Source organism: Mobula birostris, chromosome 17, assembly GCF_030028105.1.
Source record: "Mobula birostris isolate sMobBir1 chromosome 17, sMobBir1.hap1, whole genome shotgun sequence".
NCBI lineage: Eukaryota > Metazoa > Chordata > Chondrichthyes > Myliobatiformes > Myliobatidae > Mobula > Mobula birostris.
In genome coordinates, this window is record NC_092386.1 from 36,713,839 (window position 1) to 36,738,152 (window position 24,314).

The 24,314-nt window shown below is 41.6% G+C and overlaps 2 protein-coding genes across 11 annotated transcripts in view; one reads left to right on the top strand and one right to left on the bottom strand.

Annotated features, from left to right (window-relative positions):
* LOC140211615 (nicotinamide riboside kinase 1-like) overlaps positions 1-17,075 on the bottom strand; it is a 34,979-nt gene extending 17,904 nt beyond the window's left edge. For 7 of the 10 annotated variants that reach the window (XR_011889531.1, XR_011889530.1, XR_011889532.1 and 4 more), the window contains exons 1-3: positions 17,001-17,075; positions 8,934-9,021; positions 2,297-2,387 (exon numbers count right to left, since the gene is read on the bottom strand). Coding sequence is in view for 7 of the 10 variants with exons in the window: in XM_072281540.1 (XP_072137641.1) it covers positions 2,297-2,387; positions 8,934-8,962 (120 nt within the window). In the remaining 3 variants the exon portion in view is untranslated. Of the gene's footprint in view, positions 1-2,296; positions 2,388-8,933; positions 9,022-10,732; positions 10,814-15,138; positions 15,169-17,000 lie in introns of those variants that run through there. The other 3 variants (XM_072281535.1, XM_072281534.1, XM_072281537.1) reach the window with 3 other exon arrangements.
* A 22-nt stretch (positions 17,076-17,097) lies between these two features.
* Positions 17,098-24,314, top strand: part of ostf1 (osteoclast stimulating factor 1) — a 49,424-nt gene continuing 42,207 nt past the window's right edge. The window contains exon 1 of the mRNA XM_072281542.1: positions 17,098-17,269. Coding sequence (XP_072137643.1) covers positions 17,236-17,269 — 34 coding nt within the window. The 5' untranslated portion in view covers positions 17,098-17,235. The remainder of the gene's footprint in view (positions 17,270-24,314) is intronic.

The following is a 24,314-nucleotide window of genomic DNA, read 5'->3' on the forward strand; positions in this document are numbered from 1 at the left end:
CAAACTGATAAAGGAAGGTGACAGTAACTAAAATAACCACATGTCGCAACAGTAGTATGCAGACGTACATCTCTGAATGCACAACACATCAAACCTTGAAGTGTATGGTCCCCAACCACTGGGCTGTGGATCGATACCGGGCTGCAAGGAAACAATATGATTTGGCGATATGAAACGATATGAGTCAGCTGCACCTTTCCTCATTCCCTGTTATGCCAACGGTTGAACTTGAACGCACGCGAGGTCATCAGTGACCCAAGATGTGCAAAGGAATGGGTGCGTGACCCATTTGTGAATGTCCCCTGTGAATCATCCATGTCAGCGCTGGAAAAAGATAAACTCCTCAAGCTTGCAAATGACGGTGGCCCGAAAAGTATGTTTGATGTAACATCTCTGCTAGCATTCTGGATCAAAATCAAGGCTAAATATCTTGAGGAAGCCATGAAAGCACTGAAAACATTGCTTCCATTTCCAACATCATATTGCTGCGAAGCGGGCTTTTCTGCAATGAATGCAACGAAAACTAAATTGTGGAATAGATTGGACATAAGGAACCCCCTTCCAGTATCGCTGTCTCCCATCACCCCTCGATGGGACAGTCTTTTTGCAGGAAAACAAGCCCAGGGCTCCCACTGATTCAGCGATACTGGTGTGTTGCAATGATTTTATATGTTCATACGGGGAAAATATGCAGTGTGTGTTTAATATCCAAACGTTACTTAAAATGTTATGATGCTATTGACTTATAAGTGACTTATAATTCAGTGGTCCCCAACCTCCGAGCCGCGGACCGATACACTGCTGCAAAGAATGCAGCGGTGCAGCGGTAGCTGGAACGCACCCAGCACATCTTTAAGAAAAAAGCCAAAATAAACAAGCTAATTAATTAGGTGCCGCCTGGCACATAAATGTCGGCCCAGATCAGAGGCGATTGCTGATTGCATTGCCTCTGATCTGGGGCGATATTTACATGCCAGGCAGCACCTAATTAATTAGCTTGTTTATTTTGGCTTTTTTCTTAAAGATGTGCTGGGTGCGTTCCGGCCACCGCTGCACCGCTGCATTCTTCGCAGCAATGTATCGGTCCATGGCCAGGAGGTTGAGGACCACTGTTATAATTGACTTATCACTATATTCATGCGAAGAAAATATGCGCTGTGTGTTTAATACTAAATTCGTTAGATAAACCCTTTCAGAAACGAAATTGAGTGTATTAGCCACTTATAAGTGACTTATAGTTGACTTATCACCTATATTCCGGTAGTGATTAACACAGCCCCCCTCCCCTGGTCGGCCGGTCTGCAGTGCAAAAAAGGTTGGGGACCCCTGTTCTGCAGCAGTGGCAGACCATATACGTACATTCAAGCACGAATAGAGACACAGATACGCACTCTACAATTAGTTTATTTCTTTATCATGTCTTCTATTGTTGGCCCTACTACAGTCTGCCAGTAATTTCCCCTGAAGCAATATGCCTCGAAGAGGTACTCGATTAGAAATGTTGTAAACCTGCTACGATTTTCCAGACAGTTCTACCTGCTTTTTACTCTGAGGAACCAGTGGAATCCCAAGTATTTTCACAATCTTTGTATATGCTTTTAACTGTAAAAAGATTTGACCTGTCTTGAAATAGTAGCTGAAACTAACATTCAAATAGATCATATAAAAACTAATGGTAGAATTAAGTAAGCTCAAAGCAAAAAGGTCACTAAGACCTGATTTAATATATCTTGTAAATTAATAGAGGTGATTAGTATTACCTTCATAAATAGCTATCATGGTAGTCAAAGCACTTCAGACTTAAATTTACTGGAGGGATTTATATATAATTGAGATATTTATATGTCAGTACTCTCATCATTAATTTTAAGTGGATAATTTCAGGTTTATGAAACAGGTAGAACAATGAACAGTTCAATCTAAATTAGGAAAGCAGGGAAGTTGGTTAAGTTTATTGTTCTCCAAATATGAATGCCCTATGAAACATCAGTTTACAAATTGGATATGATTATGCTTCTCTGAAATGAATTAGGATTTTCTCATAATAAATAAGCTAATAAAATGCTAAACATGGTTAAAGAATGACTCATTGAAATTCCTCTAAAAAACATTTCAAATTCTTTGGAGAAGGTAGCAGGACAGAATAAAGGAGATAAATACATTAAGTAATATAATTTAGATGCAACATATGGAACTTTCCTCATCCCGATTACGAAACTAAATCTAAATAAATTAATAACACGAACACCATCTACAATTATTAAATAAGAATATTAAGATTATTTTATATTTTTACCTTGAAATATGTATCTTGACATATTAAAGTGCTGTTTGGAAGTGCTTTCTTAAGGCTGCACGCAAGTGTGGTTTTTCCACCATTTGTCATGCTAAATTAAAGAAAGAAAATACTACATTTATATTTATAATCAGTAGAGTAAGATACCATATTGCAGCAAAATCCAACAAACAGGTTTTAGCAATGCTCTGAGCATCTTACTTTATTGAAATAACTTGAACAAAATTGTACTTATAAGTCCCATGAAGATAATGTAGTTTTCTTCTCCCACGGGAGACAATTTAAAAAAATAAGAAAAGAGGCAGAAAAAGCAAGATAAGTTAACATCATAGGGGAACGTCGACTCAGACCATGAGAGGCCTGCGTCGGGCATTTTCATGCCTTACAAGGCGCAGATTGGAACATCATAGATAGTCACGAATTAAGGTAACTGAATTTGTAGAATTCAATATTCAGCCCAAAAGGCTACATCATGCTCAATCTGGAAACTCCTGGACATAGTATTGAATTCTACAACTTCAGGTAACTTACTTTCTCTGTCTGTACCTATTCTCTGTGTAATTGGCTTAACTTTTATTTATTTTTTCCCCTCTAGGAAAGGAGAACACATCCAACCTTAATTGTGAAGCATATCTTCCTGCTTTGTATTTCACAGCTTCTACATTCAGTTGTCTTTTTTCTCACTCATTAACTGTTCATTGACCAGATAGCTTTACTTATGGCTTCTCCCCATGATTACCCGAATTCAGCCCTATCATATACATGTCCTTCCCCACCCTCCCTGCAGCTTTACAAGCTTCCTTTCTCTCCTACCCAATTCTGACAAAGGGTCTTCAACTTGAAACGTTAGCATCACTTCTCTTCCCACAGATGTGGCCTAAGCATTTTCTGATTTTATTTTAGATTTCTGGCATCTGCAGCTTTTTTGATTTTTCACTATGCAAAACTGGCCGCTTCATTATAATGGCTAAAGATGAGTTTATTTCATTTTGATATATTCACTAATTTAATCATTACAAAATGCATAAAATTTTGCAATACAGAATTGTGAGATTTAGTGTCTCATTAAATCAAAACTTTAAACAAACGTGTATGTTAATTCTACCAAAATTGCATGTAAAAGAAGCCATAATCAAAAATATTCATCACAACCATATAATACAAATCAGCAGTTTAAATAATTTTGAAGCATAAGATCAAAAATATAGGATGAGAATTAAGATAGGAAAAGGGGAGATAATGCATAAATGAATCACTTTTAGAGGACCAAGTGCCTTGTTTGAATAGATCACACCCACACATAGCACAAAAGTTAAAGATATAGCAAAATAATATATATATAAAATACACTGAAAAGAGAGCAGTAACGGAGGGTTGGATGACAAGTAATAAATCTCCTATGTGTTGTAAATAAGCTGCAGCAGTTCTTAAAGCATCTTATGCCAATAACTGAGATCACAGTTGATCTAATTTCATATCCCTGTTTTTTCCCCAAATCATAATAACCTGTTATAAAAACTATCAAATTGGGATTTAAAGCTCATAGCATCAATTGCCATTTCTAGTAAGATGTGAGAATTCACCAGCCTCTGAGTGTAGGAGAGGCTAGTGATTTCTTTGCAATCTAGCTCTTTTTTAAGGGGGTGATCTTTGGTCCTCGACACCCCAGTGAAAGGAGCTGCACTTCTATTGTTCCACTTAAAATCTCAAACTTAAATCACATTACCTTCTGGATCTACTACTCTCTCAATAGCAACTCTCTCAAATGCCTTCAGGAAATTCATGTATAAAGCACCCGTCGACTTATCTTGTCTACTGCTTAGCTCTTTGAAATATTCAAACAGGTTCACCTTGTCTGATCTGTGATTTAAAAATCATTGTTGGTTCATTCTGATCAATGTAATATTTTCAGGGTCTTCTGTAACCCTGTTCTTGATTTGATTCTTTTGAGACCACAGAAGTTAGGGACAAACTGGTTTCAGTCTGTTACCTTTAAAAACACACTGGAGTGACAGGGCAATATACTGTTTCCCATACTGAGAAAACTTCCAAAAATATAGTTACGGCATCTACAATAGTCTAATACAGTTCTTTTTTTCTGGGATAGAAACCATTCCACCAATAAAATTATTTTAGTCCACTATTTTTCTTCATAGCTGTTATCTTCTGTATCATTTTTGATGAGTCCTTGTCCCTGAATCCATATTAGTTTCCTCAGGATGTCTAAATGTTTTTCTTTACTGATACAAAGTAATTACTCAACCTAACTGTGAACATCATCCTTATCTTTTTCTAGCCCCACATTGGGCTTGACCCTTGCCCTACAATAACTGTGGAGTTCCTTTGATTCTGCTCATTTTCTTGTCACGTTTTTTGTAGCTATTGCTATCTGTTTGTTGCCTTTTGCAGTTCCATGTCTTCTCCTCTGTCAAGTTCTGCATTTCATTTTGCCTGCTGCATGCTTTTCCATTCAGTTTCATGTTGACATTTGTCTCGCTAGTCATTCACGACTTATTTATGGAACTTAAAACTTTATGGAACTTTAGGGCGCCATGGTAACGTAGTGGTTAGCTAGACATTATTACAGCTTGGCGCATTGGAGTCTGAAGTTCAATTCTGGCGTCCTCTGTACGGAGTTTGGATGTCCTCCCCATGAATGTGTGGGTTTCCTCCAGATGCTCTGGTTTCCTCCACAGTCCAAAGATGTACTAGTTACTAAGTTAATTGGTCACTGTAAATTATCCTATGATTAGGCTAGGGTTAAATTGCTGGCTTGCTGGGCGTTGCAGCTTGTTGGGCTGGAAGGGCCTGTTCCACACTGTATCTCTTAATTAACTAATTAATTGATGAAGCTCATATTCCTCTTCAGTATAAACACATGTTTCAAAATTTGTTTAATAGACCATTACCACTGGTCTTCACTGTTGGTATATTCATTAGCAAGCTTTCCTAGTCTATGGACAATAACAAATTTCTTAAACAGACTTTGGTTGGGGGATAACCTTCTTGTGCTTTTGTTTTATGGGATCAGAGGTGACAAATGAGGTCAATGTGGGAAACACAGATATTTGCACAGATAGGTAGACAGGTGGGTAGTTTGTGAGATAATGTACTCCTTCCACCATTCATGTTGCGTTCTGTGTCCAATACATGGACTTCTCAATTCCATCCTGTAAACTCCTTCACTTTGAACATTCAAGGCCTACAAATTCCCGCGAGTCAAATGGAGAATAATGACATTTTCAAGGGTTTGATCACACCATTGAACATCTTCCTCCATTGACCTTATTTTCTCTTCCTGTGACAAAATTTGCATAGAATTATGTCTTAGGATTGTGGTGTGGTGTCTGCAACTGACACAGCCTGCCCAAAATAACCATGTGTATTTAGGGCTCAATGCTGAGCCTGTTGTCTTTCAAGTACCCTAACACTGGTTTGCTTTTCCTTCCAGTAAATTTGAATAATTTTATGATGAGAGCATTGATAATTACTTTTCAATGCCTTGAGATGTCTGCTGTAGGTAGACTAGGTCAAAGAAACATATGGAAGGTACATTGAAGACAGTGGTGATTCTTCTTTATCAGAAAGAAAGATGGGGATCTTTGTCCCTGCATGGGCTCCACAAAATAACTATTACGAACCATTTCCCTCTTTCCTTGATGAATAGCACATTTGAAACACACTGTGGAACCCAGATCTTCATCAAACTGCATCTATGGAGTGCGTACAACCTGATTCACAATCGTCAGGGGATGAGTGGAAGACAGGATTCATAATACCCACTGGCCACTGTGAATACTTTGTGATGCCTTTCAGACTTTCATACGGTCCAGCCAGTTTCCAAGCCTTCATTAACGAGAGCCTTCAAGACATGCTATATAAGTATGTTTTCGTTTTACCCCCAAGACCACACCTGTCATGTTCATTCAGTCCTTCAGTGTCTCCTTGAAAACCAACTGCACTGGAAGTAAGAAAAATGCCAGTTCAACGTCACAGTCATTTCCTTCCTGTGTCATGTCCTTTCACCTCAAGGCATAACCATGGACTGAGAAGAAGTGTGTGCAGTCATGGAATGGCCCTGGCTGCGCATCTTCAGATGGCTATAGCACTTCTTCAGCTTCTCCAACTTCTGTCATTGTTTCATCAGAAACAATAGCAAAATTGCTCCTCCTCTCACCTCCATCACCAAGTCTTCTACCTCATGGATAATCTGGTCTGCTACCGCAGACCATGTTTTTGAGGAGCTCAAGAGACACCTCACCAATGCTCCCATTTTCTGGCATTCATACCCTTCTGGACCTTTTGTGATAGAGGTGGACACATCTGATGTGGGCGTCAGAGTCATCCTCTCCCAGCGAGGAGTAGATGGGAAGACACATCCTTGTGCCTTCTTCTTGCATAAGTTCAACCTTACACAGTGTCATTATGGAGTAAGAGACAAGGAACTACTTGCTATTAAATGGTCCTTGGAAGAAAGGAGACATTGGCTGATGGGAAACACCAAGTTCTTCCTGATCTGTACTGACTACCAGAACCTCATATCCATAGATTAGACCCACCAACTCAACCCACATCAGGTTCACTGGGCCCTCTTCTTCCAATAATTCAACTTCACCATCTCCATTTCCAAGAATACAAAATCAGATGCCCTTTCATGACAGTTCACTAATGAATTTATTTTTTGAGGTACAGCTCAGAATAGGCCTTTCTGGCCTACTGAGCCAAACAACCCCCCCCCCCCCAGTTTAACCCTAGCTTAATCACAGGACAATTTACAATGACCAATTAACCTATCGACGAGTAGGTCTCTGGACTGTGGAAGGAAACCAGAGCACCCAGAAGAAACCCGTACAGTCACGAGGACAATGTACAAACCCCTTACAGACAGTGGTGGATATTGTACCTGGGTCACTGGTACTGTAAAGTGTTGTGCTAACCACTATGCTACCATTTCTCCCAGCTGAAATAGAGATTGGCCCATTATTCTATCTCCTCACTCCAATCGTATAAAACACAAGCCTGTTCCATCTGACACACCTGACAACCGTATGTATGTGTCAATGGCCGTGCACTCTGTTGTACTCCACTGGGCCCACTCCCTCACCCCTCTCTGGCCATCCAGGTGCATGATGGACTCTGGATTTTCTGCAACACTGGTTCTTTCGTTGCTGCTTGCCTTCAATGTCCAATTCCTCCAACCAGCAATCCTATGGGCTCCTGCAGCCCCTACCAATCCCTCGCTGCCCGTGATCCAACATTGCCGTGGATTTCATCACGGATTTGCCACCCTCCAATGGGGCTACAGTGATCATGACAGTGATGGGCCGGTTCTCCAAAGTGGCCCACTTCACTGCCCTCCCGGGTTTTTGTCAGTCGGTGAGATGGCAGACCTGGTTCTCCAACTTGTAGTCTGCCATCTGAGATCTGCCCTTCTGCACTGACTCCTGCAAGCTCTCACCTGGTTCTTTGGCCCCTTTAAGATTACCCATCACATAAATTCAATCATTTACTGTCTCCACTCACCACCGTCCCTCAGGATCACACCTACCTTCCATGTTTCCTGCCTCAAGCCCATTAGCTATGGACCACTCAGCCCATCTGAGCCTGCATTTCTGGTTCTAGGATGGTGGAAGATGGTCCAGTGTACAGAGTTCACTGGTTGATAGATTCTTGTCATTGTGGACAGGGTGTGCAGTACCTAGTTGGCAGGGAAGCATAGGGCCCCAAGGAGAGATCTTAGGTGCTTTCCAGTTACTTGTTGGATTCATCGCTCATCAAGGAGTTCCACTGGAGCTATCTGAATCATCCTGGGCCATCGGAGGCTGACCTTGGGGGTTGGGGTCCTGTCAGGCCTGCACATGCAGGCACCTTCCGGTCTCCACCCAGCTAATAGGAATCACCTGCTGCCTGCTTCTAGTGTATCATCTGCAGCCTACTTAACCACAGTTCTCATCCAGTTATCTACTCATCTAACCAACCCGCCTCAACCAGTTGCTCCTAGCCTCCAGTGATCTTGTTGCCTGTCCGATTTTGTATTTGTTCTCACTTGGTTTGTGGTTTGTTATTTTGCAGTCTATTGTTAAAGCTACCGCTCACAGTTAAATCATTTCCGCTGCTCTTCTTTTGGGCAGAGCCTCCTCTACATTCCTGACAGAAAGAGGTTTCCGGGGAACAAAGAGAAAGCTTTATGTATGTATTCAAATTTTCCTATAAATGTAAAATCTTTTCTGATCTATGGGAATGTCTAATCAATGAAACTCTGAATGGAGCAGGAATATCCTTCAAGGCACTGGGCATTTTCAGTCATGATGATGGGGTTTTGCAAAGGTCAAGTACTAACAGCTTTAGCACACAATATCCCATTTTCCACCTGCCACACTTGAGGAAATGCCTAAAGACCCTGTGTAAAATCTGTGTATGATCTTCCAGAACCTGAAAACTGAAGCGTATGCAAATCTTTATAACTCGAGTGAGCACTTGAGAAGAACATGACCAGATATTTAAAAAAAATCTCAACTTGCTACAAATCATTGGTGCAAAAGAATGATAAGAAAGTAGACTCATCAACTTGTACATATTAATTCCACAAACTCAGGAATAACCTCAACAAATGTAATTTAAGTTCACTGATACCTACCCTCCAATTCCAACAATGATTTGCTTCATTTTTGTCTTTGTGAAATGTAGTTGCTGAAGAACCGATGAAACTCAGGTCCCCCTCATAGCTAAAAGCAACACAGACATAAATATTTGTGTCACTGTGCTTATTAATGTGGAATGCATTACATCTATAATATTGTTTAACCTGTATCTGTCTGTTCCTGTCCCACCATTTATGTGAGTATTCAGATCAATGGTACTCTTACCTTTTTAAAGAGGTACAGTGAAAATAGCCTAAGTTAAACGAACAACATAACCATTCAATTGTTATCTTTTGTATTTTGTTTCACTGTTTTATTTATCCACTGTTTATTTAATTTTGTTATACTTTTCTTTTGTTGTTCATATATCTAGAATTCTTGTTTGCTTTAGGTTTGAATGATCAACCTTTCCACTACCTATGATCTAAAGTCTGGAATTCCTTCCTTACACTTACCTTTTGATGGCTCCTCTTTTTAAGGTGCTCATTAAAACTTCACTTTGGTCAACGTTCACATTGAGAAACTCAGATTTTTACTAATTACTTAGCTCATTCAAAATTACTATAATTGCTAAGGATGCACTATTGGCATTCCAGCTCACTAAAGCAATTTCTCAGGGACTGATCACCAGTATGAAGCAGATATCAGCTACCGTTAATCCTGAAAAATGGTAATAAATTTACATCCTCAATTCATATAGGAAACCTTTAGACAACTGTGTTAGCAATGGGAGGCCTTATAATTCGAAGTTCGAAGGGTTTTCCAGAAGGAAACTGATTTTAGGAATTTCAAAGAATGAGTAGAAAGGTAAACTTGAGTTAAGTTAAGCCACAAGCCAAAAATTTGGTGTATAATCTAAAATAGCAGCCTCAAATGGAGGCTGATGGCATACTGTACTATATAGGCTCAGTTCTTCAGATGAGTTTCTCAGCCAAGGCTGTGTTAGGGTGTACTCCACCTCCCCTAAGAGACAAACAAAAAAAGATACTAAACTCAGTTGCAACATGGTAAGCTGCTGTTTCACACCCCTTTTCTGTACTTACAAATTAAACTACATACATATACCTTGACCAGATGACTTAAGCCTTCGATCGTTTAGTGTTCATCCACTGATTGCCATAACTAACTGTTACGTTTTTTTTCCTGTGCTCTTTCAAGGCTTGTTTTCCCTCCTGTCATTTTCTCTTTTCCTTACCCTTTTGTTATCTCCAATATAATCGCTTCTAAAACTCTTCAATTTTGCTCTAACCAAGACTTCACCCAAGATCCATGGAAACTTTCATGTTCTTGCAATTCTGCCTTTTACTTTCTAGTTCGTATACTTCAGAAAGTTATACACATGTAAGAAATTACCATATGACAGCTGTTTTATGCATAAATGTAACTGCAGTGAACTTAGTACTATTTCCACATCTGTGGTCATTACAGCCTGATCCTGGATCATGAATCATGAATACCTGACTTACGTAAACCCGTACATCTGAACTCCCATATTCAAATGGCAGAACTAGTTTTATCTCTGTCACCACTTTCAGTAATTGTTTTGCTTTATCAGTCTTGTGTGCATCCGATGATATTCATTACAATATTGTGGGATATATATGTCAAGCAACCATTGTTTTGTATATTCATATTGTGTTGCCCTTAAAGCATTTATTTGACTTTGTTGGGTCTACATTTTAAATGATTTGTTTGTAACTATTTTCCAGTTAAAATTGAAGGTTGATAATTAAGTTACAGTATAACAAAGGTAAATTCATTGTCTATGGTATATCGCGGCATATGATGACGTCACCTCTGGTTTCGCTGTGTCTTATGTGTAACCTCCGGTTCGGGAAGGTGTGAAGGCGGGTGCCATGCGTGCAGCATGATCGTGAAGAGCTCCATTTCTACCCACAAAGAAACATTATAGAAGCAATGCCGTAAGTTCCTATGAAAGTATTTGAAGTAAAAATATTAACGCGGTTTCTGTTAAGGAAGCGGCGGTTGGGGCGGCGCGCGTGTCGGCTTTTCAATTTCAAGCGCGGGGTGAGCTCGGGCCCGGCGGCGGTTTGACAGGACCCCCTCGGTTGCTACTCAGGGCGGCTGGAGACACTCACTAAAAGAAGAGAGTGCGCGTAGTCTCCAGAATGAAACAGACGCTGTCTATGTTTGTATTTTTTATCAACAGTTTTCACCATACGATGTTAATGTGGAAGAGTGAACAGTAAATGGTTAACTTTACTACGAATCTGTCTTCATTAGCTCCGGTTTAACTTGGTGTTTAGTCAGAGTTTCAACACACTGCACGAGAACACTACAGTGAAAAGGCGTAATCATTAGATGTTTTAACAAGTGGTACAATGGCTTCGCAATCAAGCATAAAGTCGCTTGCACTCAGCGCCAAGAGCAGTAGGGCGTTGATAAGTGTGGCTGCCCTCGCAAGACTAAAGCAGAAGCCACCAAGGTGCGAGCGTCATACGCTAACCAAGAAGCAAAACTGAAAATGGAAAAAGCCGCCAGAGAAGTGGAAAACCAAAAGGAAAAGGCTGCCAGAGAAGGGGAAAACCAAGGGTAGATACAGAGTTAGAAGTGCTGACACTACAACGAAAAGCTGATGTGGCCACGGTGGAAGCACAAGTGTTGGAAAACGCTGAAGAAATGCACGTTCTAGATGAAGCAGGAAAAACTACGTCAGAAAGGGCCAATTTGGAACACACCAGTGAATATGTTCAATCTCAAATTGACCTACAGGTTCATTCTCCCTCTCCATACTTGCCTGTTGGCATCCCATCTCGTGTGAAATCACAGGGAAGCTTCGTTGCATCACGTCCACCTGGGGAAGAGAACTCACAATTGCAACCTTGCCACAAATTCAAGTATGAAAGGGCTGACTACGAATACGTCCCGATACCGAACTTACCAGATCCGGCGAGATCAGAGACAAAGGCTGAAGTCCCATCAAATCCCATCATGAACGTACACGCTCAGTGATATGTTCCCCAACATATTCCCCCAGCTAGCACGCCACCCGCAGCAGAACCCTTGGCACAGTATTTAGTGCGACGAGACCTCATCAATTCAGGACTGTACCAGTTTGATGATGAGCCTGAAAATTACCATGTGTGGTACTCCTTATTCACCAGTGCCACCGGCGGAGTCCAGCTCACAGCAAGCCAAGAGTTGGACTTATGACTAAATGGCTGGGAAAGGAATCAAGTGAACAGGTGAAATGCATACGCTCAGTGTACATCAACAACCCCAAGCTAGCCTTACACAAAGCATGGGAGAGACTTCGGGACTGCTATGCGGCTCCTGAAATTATTGAGAGGGCGCTATTTCAACGGCTGGACAATTTTCCTCGGGTGTCAGCCAAGGACCACACTAAATTACAAGAACTCGGAGATTTACTTATGGAGATTCAAGGTGCTAAAGACGACGGCTATTTAACTGGCCTGTTGTATCTGGATACTTCACGCGGAGTTGGACCAATTGTGGACAAACTTCCATTTGGGCTGCAGGAAAGATGGGTGTCTATTAGCTCAGAGTACAAGGAAGAGAACAATGGTTGATTCCCTCCCTTCGAGTATTTTAGGTTTGTGTGCAAGGAGGCAAAGAGGCAAAATGACCCTAGCTTCATGAATGAAGGCAGTACGACAACTCACACCAAGCCAGTCAAACCCATTTTGAACAATTTTGTCATCAATAAGCCCGTCTCAGTGCATACTGAAGTCTCCGCAATCAACGATGACCATAGCAAGAATTGTCCATTGCACAACAAACCCCACTCCCTCAAAAAATGCAGAATGTTTCGAAACAAACCCTTTGACAAAAGAAATGCCCTTCTCAAGGAAAAAAGAACATGTTTTAAGTGCTGTTCCTCTACCTCCCACCTCGCTAAGGAGTGTACGTTCCCCATAAAGTGCTTGGAATGTAACAGCACTAATCACGATGTAGCCATGCATCCCGGCCCGCCACCACAAACTGCCAAGGCTCCTCCACTCCCACAAGAGGATGGCAGGGAGGGAGAGCATCACTTTGATACAACTATTGTCAGCTCGAGCTGCACAGAAGTTTGCAGTCCAGGTCAGTCGAGCCATTCGTGCTCAAAGATCTGCCTCACTAAGGTATACCCTAAGGGAGCCAAAGACAAGACCATCAAAGCCTACGTAATTCTGGACGACTAGAGCAACTGCTCACTAGTGAGACCACAGTTCTTCAAGTTGTTCAGCGTAAAGGGTAATCCATTCCCATACTACCTCAGAACTTGCTCTGGCATCGCAGAAACATATGGCAGGAAGGCAGAAGGCTTCCAGTTCGAGTTGCTGGATGGCAGTCATCATCAGTCTCCCTCCACTCTTAGAGTGCAATGAGATTTTAAATAACCGACCTGAGATTCCGACGCCAAGCCCAGTGCTACACCAGCCCCATCTCCACCGCATTTCCAAGCACATCCCAGAACTGGATCTGAAAGCAGAAATACTCCTGCTACTTGGAAGACACGTTCTTAGGGTGCACAAAGTCAGACAGCAGGTCAATGGACCACACGACGCCCCCTTCGCCCAACATCTGGATCTGGGCTGGGTGGTGATAGGAGAGGTGTGCCTTGGCAACGTACACAAACCGACAGTTAACACGCTCAAGGTTAACGTGCTAGAGAGAGGCCGCCGTTCAATTTCTCAGCCCTCCACAAGTGTTGCATGTATCAAGGAAGCACAACAAAGGCACGAGCATAGTAAAGTAACTGCGAAGACACTGGGACTGTCAGTCTTTGCTCAAACTAAGCTCGATAATAAACTTGCTCCATCGGTGAAAGATGCCACCTTCTTAAAAATAATGGACACAAAGGTTTTTACAGATGAAGCAAACAACTGGGTCGGCCCACTACCATTTAGAGTACCATGCCAGCGCTTACCAAACAACAAAGAGCAGGCAGTCAACCGGTTCACATCTTTACAACGAACCCTGAAAAGGAAACCCGAGACCAGTTACAGAGGTTGTTCTACTTCTACCTAAAGACTGATCTAGAGACTAAAGTTCTATACCATGTTTATAGTGACCTTACAAAGGTCAGGTGGGGAGTGTGTTGCCCCAAGGCATTTATTTGACTTTGTTGGGTCTACGTTTTAAATGATTTGTTTGTAACTATTTTCTAGTTAAAGGTTGATAATTAAGTTACAGTATAACAAAGGTAAATTCATTGTCTATGGTATATCGCGGCATGTGATGACGTCACCTACGGTTCCACTTCGTCTTATATGTAACCTCCGGTTCGGGAAGGTGTGAAGATGGGTGCCATGCGTGCAGCATGATCGTGAACAGCTCCATGTCCACCCACAAAGAAACATTATAGGAGCAACGCTGTAAGTTCCTATGAAAGTATTTGAAGTAAAAATATTAACGTGGTTTCTGTTAAGCGGCGGTTAGGGTGGTGCGCGTCGGCTTTTCAATTTCAAACGTGGGGTGCGCTCGGGCCCAGCGGCGGTTTGACGCGACCCCCCCTTTGTCCCCTACTCGGGGCGGCTGGAGGCACTCGCTAAGAGAGTGCGCGTGGTCTCCAGAATGAAACAGACGCTGTATATGTTTTTGTATTTTTTTTATCAACAGTTTTCACCATACGATGTTAATGTGGAAGAGTGCACAGTAAATGGTTAATCTTACTACGACCCTGTCTTCATTGGCTCTGGTTTAACTTGGTGTTTAGTCAGAGTTTCAACACACTGCACAAGAACACTTCACATATAAATAAACATGGATGGTGTATCCTATGTCAGTAAAGCAAAATTCCTAGAAGCTGCTGTTTGATTGTTTAAAAAACCCTCGAAGTTCAAAATCTGTCTTATCAGGTCCCAGTTCCCAGTTCCCTTTAAACTCACTGGGGCCCTAGTTCCCAAGCTTCCTTGAAACTTATCAGGTTCACTGGAAAATTTATTATTCTACTATTCTTTGTAACATTTCTACAAAAAGAATTGAAAAAGTCTTGGGAGTGTTAATTGGAATAACATCCAAGATTCTGAATAATTTGTCATACAGCTGCACCAGAGTTCGAAGCCTTCCACATTAATGGAGTTTTATTTTACTCACTAACTTGGAATGTCAATGGGAGCTTGTAACTGTGCAGCTATTCTTTGTTTCTACAACTCTGTATCACCTAATCTATTTCTTCTTTCTGTGTTGTAATCAGTAATGTTTCACAGATTAGGGAATGATCAGTTGACTCACTGTAGCATGGGTTAAAGCATCCGGTTTGCTATACACTTGTCTGGTGGCTTCTGAAGCTCAAAGTTAAAACATGTTCAGTTCAGTTATCTGACACAATTTAAACCCTGCAACAGTTGTCTGGACACAAGTTCCTTCATCATTGACACCATCTAAATTTTACATTCGCCCATCTGAAAAAGTATAGACAACCAGAAGAAAAACAAATATGGATAAAACATTACCAGACAACAGGAATTCTGCAGATGCTGGAAATTCAAGCAACACACATCAAAGTTGCCGGTGAACGCAGCAGGCCAGGCAGCAGCTCTAGGAAGAGGTAGAGTCGACGTTTCAGGCCGAGACCCTTCATCAGGACTAACTAAAGGAAGAGTTAGTAACAGATTTGAAAGTGATTTCAAATCTCTTACTAACTCTTCCTTCAGTTAGTCCTGACGAAGGGTCTCGGCCTGAAACGTCAACTGTACCTCTTCCAAGACATTACCAGACATTTGTTTTGTCAAATCTGCAGTATGTCATTCAGCTCACTACAATTGAGCAATAATATGAAAGCATTAGGGAAGGTCACAAGGGATTTACTAGAACAATTCCAGAGAGATGGGGATTAGTTACATGAACACACTGAAGAATCTCTGATTATTCTCTCTTGCATTATGCGATGAGAGAAAGTTTCAAATAGAAATAGGTTTAAAATATGTAAATCATAAAATTTACAGATCCCAACAATTTTCTTATTACTGACATTAGGCTAACAGCAGTTCTTCGCTTTTATTTATTTTTCTTTCTTAAATAGTGCATTCAAATTTGACTCCCTTCAACCCACCAAAATATTTTCAGAGTCTACAGTACTGTGCAAAAGTCTTAGGCACATATATATAGGTAGGATACCCAAGATTTTTGCATAGTACTGTAGTAATTTTATGTATCGCACTCTACTGCCACAAAAATGCAAATTTCATAACGTGAATGATGATAAATCTGATTCTGATATGGGTCTCTATTGTGGACTGAGAGTGGGAAGGGAACAGAGAGAGGGGATAGAGCAGAATGCACCAGAGACATCCTATAATGATCAATGTCTCATTCTATGATGACATTCTATAGTTGTTTGCAATCAAATGGCCTTACCTGGTGTCTCAGGGCTGGGTTTGTCTGCACCCACACCACTGCCCCGCCCCTGGGACGACTCCTCTGCCCCCTGTCCCACACCCTCCAGCGGTGTTCCACCCTCACCATTCCCAACAGCCTTTGCTCCTGCCAGATTTATAAATTTGCTCCCTGCTTCACATTGACAAATGCAGTACTGTACTGTGCAAAAGCCTTAAGCATCTTCGTTATATACGTGTGCCTAAGACTTTTGCACAGTACTGTATATAATCTGGGGATTGCTGGAGATGCTTAGCTGGTGGCTTAACATCTGTTCTGATGAAAGGTGACCAACTGAAAAACTATTTCTCTATCCATGGATGCTACTGGATCTGCTGAGTACTTCCAGAATTTTCTGTTATCTCGTGTTTTTTTTTCCAGAATCTACAACATCTTGCTTTTATTCCTCCTTCATCTGCCTTCTCATATTTTGCAACGCGCCGGACTTCACACGCTATCCTGAAACCGACAAGTCAACTTCTCCGACCGCAAACCACCCCACCAAACTCCCCCAGCCCCGCCAAACTTCAAGCATGTGGCGATTGCCGTGGGCGCTGGTCACCGACATTTTCTCCGGCCTCCTGACACCACACCGGGGTTATGCCGGAGAGCAGCTGGTTGGGTGACATTCTGTCGGGGTGTCGACCGGATCTCGGTCTCTGGCGACCACTTCTTTCCGTGGACATGAAGCAGGTCACCGCACCCCGCGAGCCGTTTACCTGTCTGCCAGCACGCGACCACACGGGAGTCACCTGGTGACGTCATCCCGCACATCTGGGCCCCGAGTCGGGGCATATGACGTCAGCGCGCTCAGCGTGTTGTTCTTCCTGGTTCCTCCCCGCCAGTTTTGGACGTATCGCTCTTGCACTTCCTCAATTTCTGGGCTACTCTTTGTATTCGGTGTAAGGATTTTTTTTAAATTACAAAATTAATTGTTAACTAGCTCTAGCAAAGATGTCGAAGCCACCACCCAAACCAGCCAAGCCAGGTGAGATGCCTGTATTTATTTGGAGTTGATTGTCATGGAGCAGTAAGTTAAAACTCAACGAGAACTTGGCGTAAAAATGATGAGACTTTTGAAGTTTCCTTTTTTAAGATGTCATCGAACCGCTGATCTTTAGCTACTTAAATTGCTCTATTTTAATGAATGGTCATTTTTTAAACTCTGCGCTATGCTTGCCAGGAAATCGTTCAAGATCAGACAGCGTTTGTATTTAAAACCGCCTTGACAGTATTGCAAAACGTCCCAAAAGAGTTTCACAGAAGCGTTGTCATTCAAAGTTTGACATGGGACATATTCGGGAAAAACCTAAAACTTATTTTCTTTCAAAAGTGGAAAGAGAGGTACAAAAGATTCGGAACGAAAATAAAGAACTTCGGGCCTTGGTACTAAGGCATGGCTGCCAGTGGTAATGTAAATAAATCGCGGGACGGTGAGAGGATAAAGGTATCTCTGAAGGCTGCAGGGCAGCAGAAAATAATTGAGAACATGGGTGAGTGAATGGGAATTGGTGTCAGCTAGGCTGAAGATTTTTGAAAAACATCAAGTTTCAGGGTGTATTTTGAATACCCAAGAGTGCATTTGAATAGTGAGGCATATAATCATTTGAGGCAGTGTTGGAGTAAGAGAAGTGCTACAGTCTTGCTAATCTTGACGTTTTCCCAGCAAAACAAAATTAAAATGTATAAAGATGTTGGAATAGTTTGGTTCATTCTCTCTTCTTGATTCAAGGGATCAGAGTCCTATCTGCCGATGACATTTTATTACATGTATTTCTTCCATAATTATTTATTATTAAAACATTAAGTGAGGTTTGGAAAACATTATAAATTTCTGTGATATGTCTGCTATCATTCATTAGCTTTTACTTCTGAAGTCATGACCTTTTGTCAACAGAAAACAATGATCCTTTTATCTAGATTACGAGTCAGTCACATGGGATTTCAAACATTTGGTTTGTATTTCTTTCTATCTGCACTACTAGTCACATGGATTGCCACTGCCAACTATAATTGTTTAAAATCTGACATTAAAACATAAACTTAACTTTGTGATTTACATATGCATTTGTTAATTGTTTTGTGTTGTAACTGAAAGCCACCTTTGCACAACTTAAGTTGGACCATAATCAGATTTCGTGGGTTAAAAGTTCCAATAGTTTTGTGTTCAGAAAAAGTAAAATGTGATGCCATGTGAAACCAGTTCTTGAATCAAACGAAAACACTATTAGTCACTAAAGACTTACAGTAGCTGATCCCAAACGGAGTAGTGTCTTTGGACACTTCATGTACAGGTCTTTCATCTGCCATAATAGGGACCTTTACTGTTATGTACTGAGGAAACAAAGTATGATTTTGAGACATAAGAAAACTTGTTCTCGGGTACACTAGATAACATGATTTCAGAGATGATGTCTTTGTCTTTCTGGAGGGATAATAGAAATATCATCCTCACAAAACTGTTGATTTTAAGCCAGCATAAAATAAATAGGCTTGTGAATGGAATACAATTTCCTTAGATATTTCTTCCTGGAGCAGAAAAAAAGCTATTGATTTTTTTCTTTTCTTCTCTTCTCAGTATTATCAATTTCGAGTCAAAGTTGCTTTCATTGCCTTTTTATGGGATGAAGTCACTTTACTTGAAAACAATATGTGCTAAACGGATGGAAGCTACTCTATCATAAGAATATCTCCAAAGGAAGTGAAGTAACTCAGATACCTCACTAATTGTGAAAGGGTATTATTAACCATTGTGCCTGGTACTCTGGTTAATGGGCTGGATAGATAACGAATGTGCACCTCTTTCTTTGCCAGCAGAATCTGATCTGAAACAGTCTCAAACATTTACACCTCAGTAGAGCAAATGCAAGGAGACAGTATACTGTTAAAGGCAAGGTCCTTGACTGTATTGCTGAGCAGAGAGATCTTGGGAGCCAAGTTCATAGCTCCTTGAAAGGAGCTACACAGGTCAATAAGGTGCTTAAGAAGGCTTATAGAATGCTTGCTTTTATTAGTCAAGGCACTGAATTCCAAAGTCAGAATGTCATGTTGCAACTTTATAAAACTTTGGTTAGGCCACATCTGGAGAATTGCGTATGGTTCTAGTCACCCCACTACAGGAAGGATCTTGAGGCTTTGGAGAGGGAGTTTACCAGGATGCTGTGTGGTTTAGAGTGCATGAGCTATCATGAGAGGATGTATGAACTTGGGTTGTTTTCTCTGGAGCATCGGAGGCTGAGGGGAGACCTGATATTACAAAATTGAGAGGCACAGAGTGGACAGAGAGCATCTGTTTCTCAGGGTTGAAATGTCTAATACCAGGCAGCATGCATTGAAGGTGAGAGGGAATAGGTTCATGGGGGATGCGAGGGGTAAGTCTTTTGCTCAGAGAGTGGTGGATGCCTGGAATGCACTGGCTGGTTTGGTCGTAGAGGCAAATACATTAGAGGCTTTTAAGAGACATTGGATAGGCAGCTGGAAGATGGAGGGATATGGACATGGTGTAGGTAGGAGGGATTGGTGTTTGGGTGTTTTTGATTTGCTTTTTAGCAAAACATTATAGGCTGAATGTCCTGTTCCTGTGCTGAACTCTTCTATGTCTACGTCTAGTCCCGAAGATCTATGTAACCTTCAGTGAAGAGATTATAGTCTATTCAAGTTTACTTTCTCAATATTATGAGAAGGATAATTTATTAAATCCAGTATTGCGCTTGGTTATAGCACAGCATTTAAAAACATCAGCAGCAGCAGCATCTATTTAAGCAGAAATTTAACATAATAAAACAACTTAAACTATTTTGCACAAGTGTTTCTAAAAACATTGAATACTGAGCAGCATACAGAAACGTCAGGACAGACAATCCTAAACTTTGACATACCTTGGTGTAAGGTGTGTCTTAAGAGGAAACTACTACTACTACGTCGACTCAGGCCTAGGGGGCCGGTATTGGGCATGATGACAGACTCTCCACTTCTCCCTCCCCCTCATCGGTGTGTTCAGTTCATCTACATCAGCCATGCCGCTGTCTCCTAGGAGCGTGTTGACCATAGTCTTGGGAGGGCGCCCAGGGTTCATCCTCTCATGCTTGGCCTCCCATATGATGACTAGGCTGGCAGGTAGCTCGGGGTGGCATAGACAATGGCCCGCTAGTTGCAGTCTTCTTGCCTCGATTTTAAGAGGAAAAGTGTCTGGAAGGTGGATAGGTTTAAAGACAGGATACTCAGTGCTGAGTACTTTGTAGCTGAAGCTACAGAGTTAATGGTTCAGCGTTGAAAATTGTGAACATGCATTAAACCAAGGCCCCGTCTGCTCATTCAGTCAGGTGTAAAAGGTGTGGCTCAAACGGAGGAAGTGTTATTAATGTGTTTGTTCCTCAATTTGCCTTCATTATTTGGTCATTTTAACATTTCTGACAATGGGAGCTTTGCTACATGCAAACTTGCTGCTAGGGCTTCTCTGACTGTAACTGCACATTAAAAAAGATGTAAGAAGTCAAATGGATGACTTTCTTGTAGTTGCACCAGATAAGTAATTACAGCAAAAGCACACAGGCCATTGAAGGAGAAACGTGAGAGCAGGAAGAGTATTTTGATTGGATCTGTGTGTTATAACAAAATTGGGTATATGTAGAAAATCATTACATTTCTAAATTATATTATGAAAAAGGAGATAGTGGATTCAATAGAAAATGAATTTTTCTGCTGGATTTCTATTTTGTTCCAAATGAACTGAATAAAAGAAACTAAGGCAAAATGCTGGGCATTGTATTCATAGCAATCAAAAATAAGTATGCCATCAATAGTTCCATTTAATATCACATAATGTATACAGTATACAACCTGAAATTCTTGTTCTTCACAGACATCCACGAAAACAGAAGAGCGCCCCAAAGAATGAGTGACAGTAAAAATGTTGGAACCCCAAAGCCTCCCCTACTCTCTCCTCCCATGCCCAAGCAGCAGCAAAGCAATAACCCTCCCCCTCCCCACTTATTTCAGTAAAAAAAGCCTCAGCACCCTCAACCCACCAAGCAAGCGATAGCAAAGTCACCGAGAAAGACCATGATCTGTAGTACAACAAAACTAATCATTGAGCCGACAATTCGACATCCCACAGGCTCTCTTTTTCCCTAATACAGCAACAGAGAGGTATCACCTTTTCACAGCAAAAGGGGAGACCAACAAAAACAAACAACTTGCTGATTTACAGTGTTAAAGCCTGCCACATTGCTTTCTTTCCCCCCCGAGTTCTCCGACTCGAGAATTGGCAACAAACCTCTTCCCCCACCAATGAGAGAAAGCGAGAGAGCGAGATCCAAGTTCGGAGCCCTCTGACAACTGATTCGCTGTTCCAAAATATTCCGTGTGCAATGCTTCAGTCAGCAGCACTGGCATAGAATCTGCTGGTCTCCAGGGCTGCAAAGCCTCAGAACCTCAAAGGCATGCTCGCCTTCTAGGCTGCATCCTTGGAATATTGAAAAACAGCCAGTCAGTGAGCTCTGGGAGTGGGTCCCGTCGCCTCAGAGAACCAAAGTTTGAGTGTAGCTCTAGGTCAGGGTTTTCGACAGAGCCCCACCAACCTCGAAAAGGGAAAAAGAGAGCCAATAAAGGTAGAAATGAAGCTGTTTCCGCAATTGAGCTCGAAGAAGTCTCTGTTGAGTACCATCGTAGCTCAGCCTCAATGGGACGGAACTTGCAAAGGGTTGAAATCTGTTGGGGTTTTGATATGGTTTATATTTTTATAAGGTTGGGAGGTATTGTTGAATTTAAGATCAACTCCGAAAGAATCAGATTTAATATCACTGGTGGATGTCGTGAAATTTGTTGTTTTGTGGCAGCAATACACAATAAATTACAATAAAGATATATCTTAAAAATTATATAAAGATGTATAAGTAAGCAAGTAGTGCAAAGTGCAATCTCACTGGCTCTCCACTTAGTCCAAACAATAGCAATATCAACCTCAGACTGCTGTTCATGGACTCCAGCTCAGCGTTCAACACAATCATACTCTCAGTTCTAATCCATAATCTCAAAATCTGACCCTCTAAACCTCCCCCTGCCACTGGATCCCTGACTTCCTCATTGAGAGGCCACAGTCTGTGCAGATCGGTGATAACATTTCTTCCTTGCTGACACCAATGACACACCATAGGGATGTGTGCTTAGCACACTACTCTGCTTGCTATGCAGCCATGATTGTGTGGCTAGGTACAGCCCAAGTGCCATCTATAAAGTTGCCGGACAACTATTATTGGTAGAATTTCAAATGATGATGATGTGTACAGGAGAAAAGTAGATCAGCTGGTTGAGTAAGGCCACAGCAACAACTTTGCACTCAGTCTCAGTAAGATCAAGGAATTGATTGTGGACTTCAGGAAGGGGAGCGTGAGGGAGCACACAGCAGTCCTTATCGAGGGATCAGAAGTGGAAAGGGTGAGCAGTTTCAAGTTCCTGTGTGGCAACATCTGTCCGGGGCCCAACACATTGATGCAATTACAAAGAAAGTACAGTAGCAGCTGTATTTCATTAGGAGTTTGAAGAGAGTTGGTATGTCACCAAAAACACTTTCAAGTTTATGCATATTTATGAAATACAGCTGCTACTGTCCTTCCTTAAATATACATTTATGTATATTTAAATTAGAAGTTGATAGATTCTTGATTGGTCAGAGCATGAAGGGATATGGGGAGAAGACTGGAGGTTGGGGCAGAGTGGAAAATTAGATCAGCCATGATGAAATAGTGGAACAGACTCTGGGCCAAATGGCCTAATTCTGCTCATGTATCTTATGGTCATAGTTGCATCACTGCCTGCTATTGAGAGGCCACTGCACAGGATTGGAAAAAGCTGCAGAAAGTTGTAACTCTACCAGGTCCATCATGGGCACTAGCCTCCTCAGAATCCAGGATACCTTTGGAAGGCAATGCCTCAAAAAGGCGGTGTTTTGCACTATTCATTTAATTTAATTTTCTTTCTTTATATACACTTATTGTAATTTACAGTTTTTGATTGTCTATTGCAAAAATAACAATAATAGACAATAGGTGCAGGAGTAGGCTATTCGGTCCTTCGAGCCAGCACTGCCATTCACTGTGATCATGGCTGATCATCCACAGTCAGTATCCAGTTCCTGCCTTATCCCCATGACCTTTGATTCCGCTATCTTTCAGAGCTCTATCCATCTCTTGAAAGCATCCAGAGACTTGGCCTCCACTGCCTTCTGGGGCAGAGCATTCCACATATCCACCGCTCTCTGAGTGAAAAAGTTTTTCCTCAACTCCGTTCTAAATGGCCTACCCCTTAATCTTAAACTGTGGACTCTGCTTCCGGACTCACCCATCAGCGGAAACATGCTTCCTGCCTCCAGCGTGTCCTGTCCCTTAATAATCTTATGTGTTTCAATCGGATCCCCTCATCCTTCTAAATTCCAGTGTATACAAGCCCAGTTGCTCCAATCTTTCAACATATGACATTCCCGCCATCCCTGGAATTAACCCTGTGAACCTACGCTGCACTCCCTCCATAGCAAGAAGGTCTTTCCTCAAATTTGGAGACCAAAAGTGCACACAATACTCCAGGTGGAATCTCACCAGGGTCTTGTACAACTGCAGAAGGACCTCTTTGCTCCTATACTCAACTCCCCTTGTCATGAAGGCCAACATGCCATTAGATTTCTTCACTGCTTGCTGTACCTGCATGCTTACTTTCAGTGACTGATGAACAAGGACACCCAGATCTCGTTGTACTTCCCCTTTACCTAACTTGACACCATTCAGATAGTAATCTACCTTCCTGTTCTTGCCACCAAAGTGGATAACCTCACATTTATCCACATTAAACTGCATCTGCCATGCATCTGCCCACTCACCCAACCTGTCCAAGTCACCCTGCATTCTCATAACATCCTCCTCATATTTCACACTGCCACCCAGCTTTGTGTCATCTGCAAATTTGCTAATGTTACTTTTAAGCCATTCATCTAAATCATTAATGTATATTGTAAACAGCTGCAGTCCCAGCACCAAGCTTTG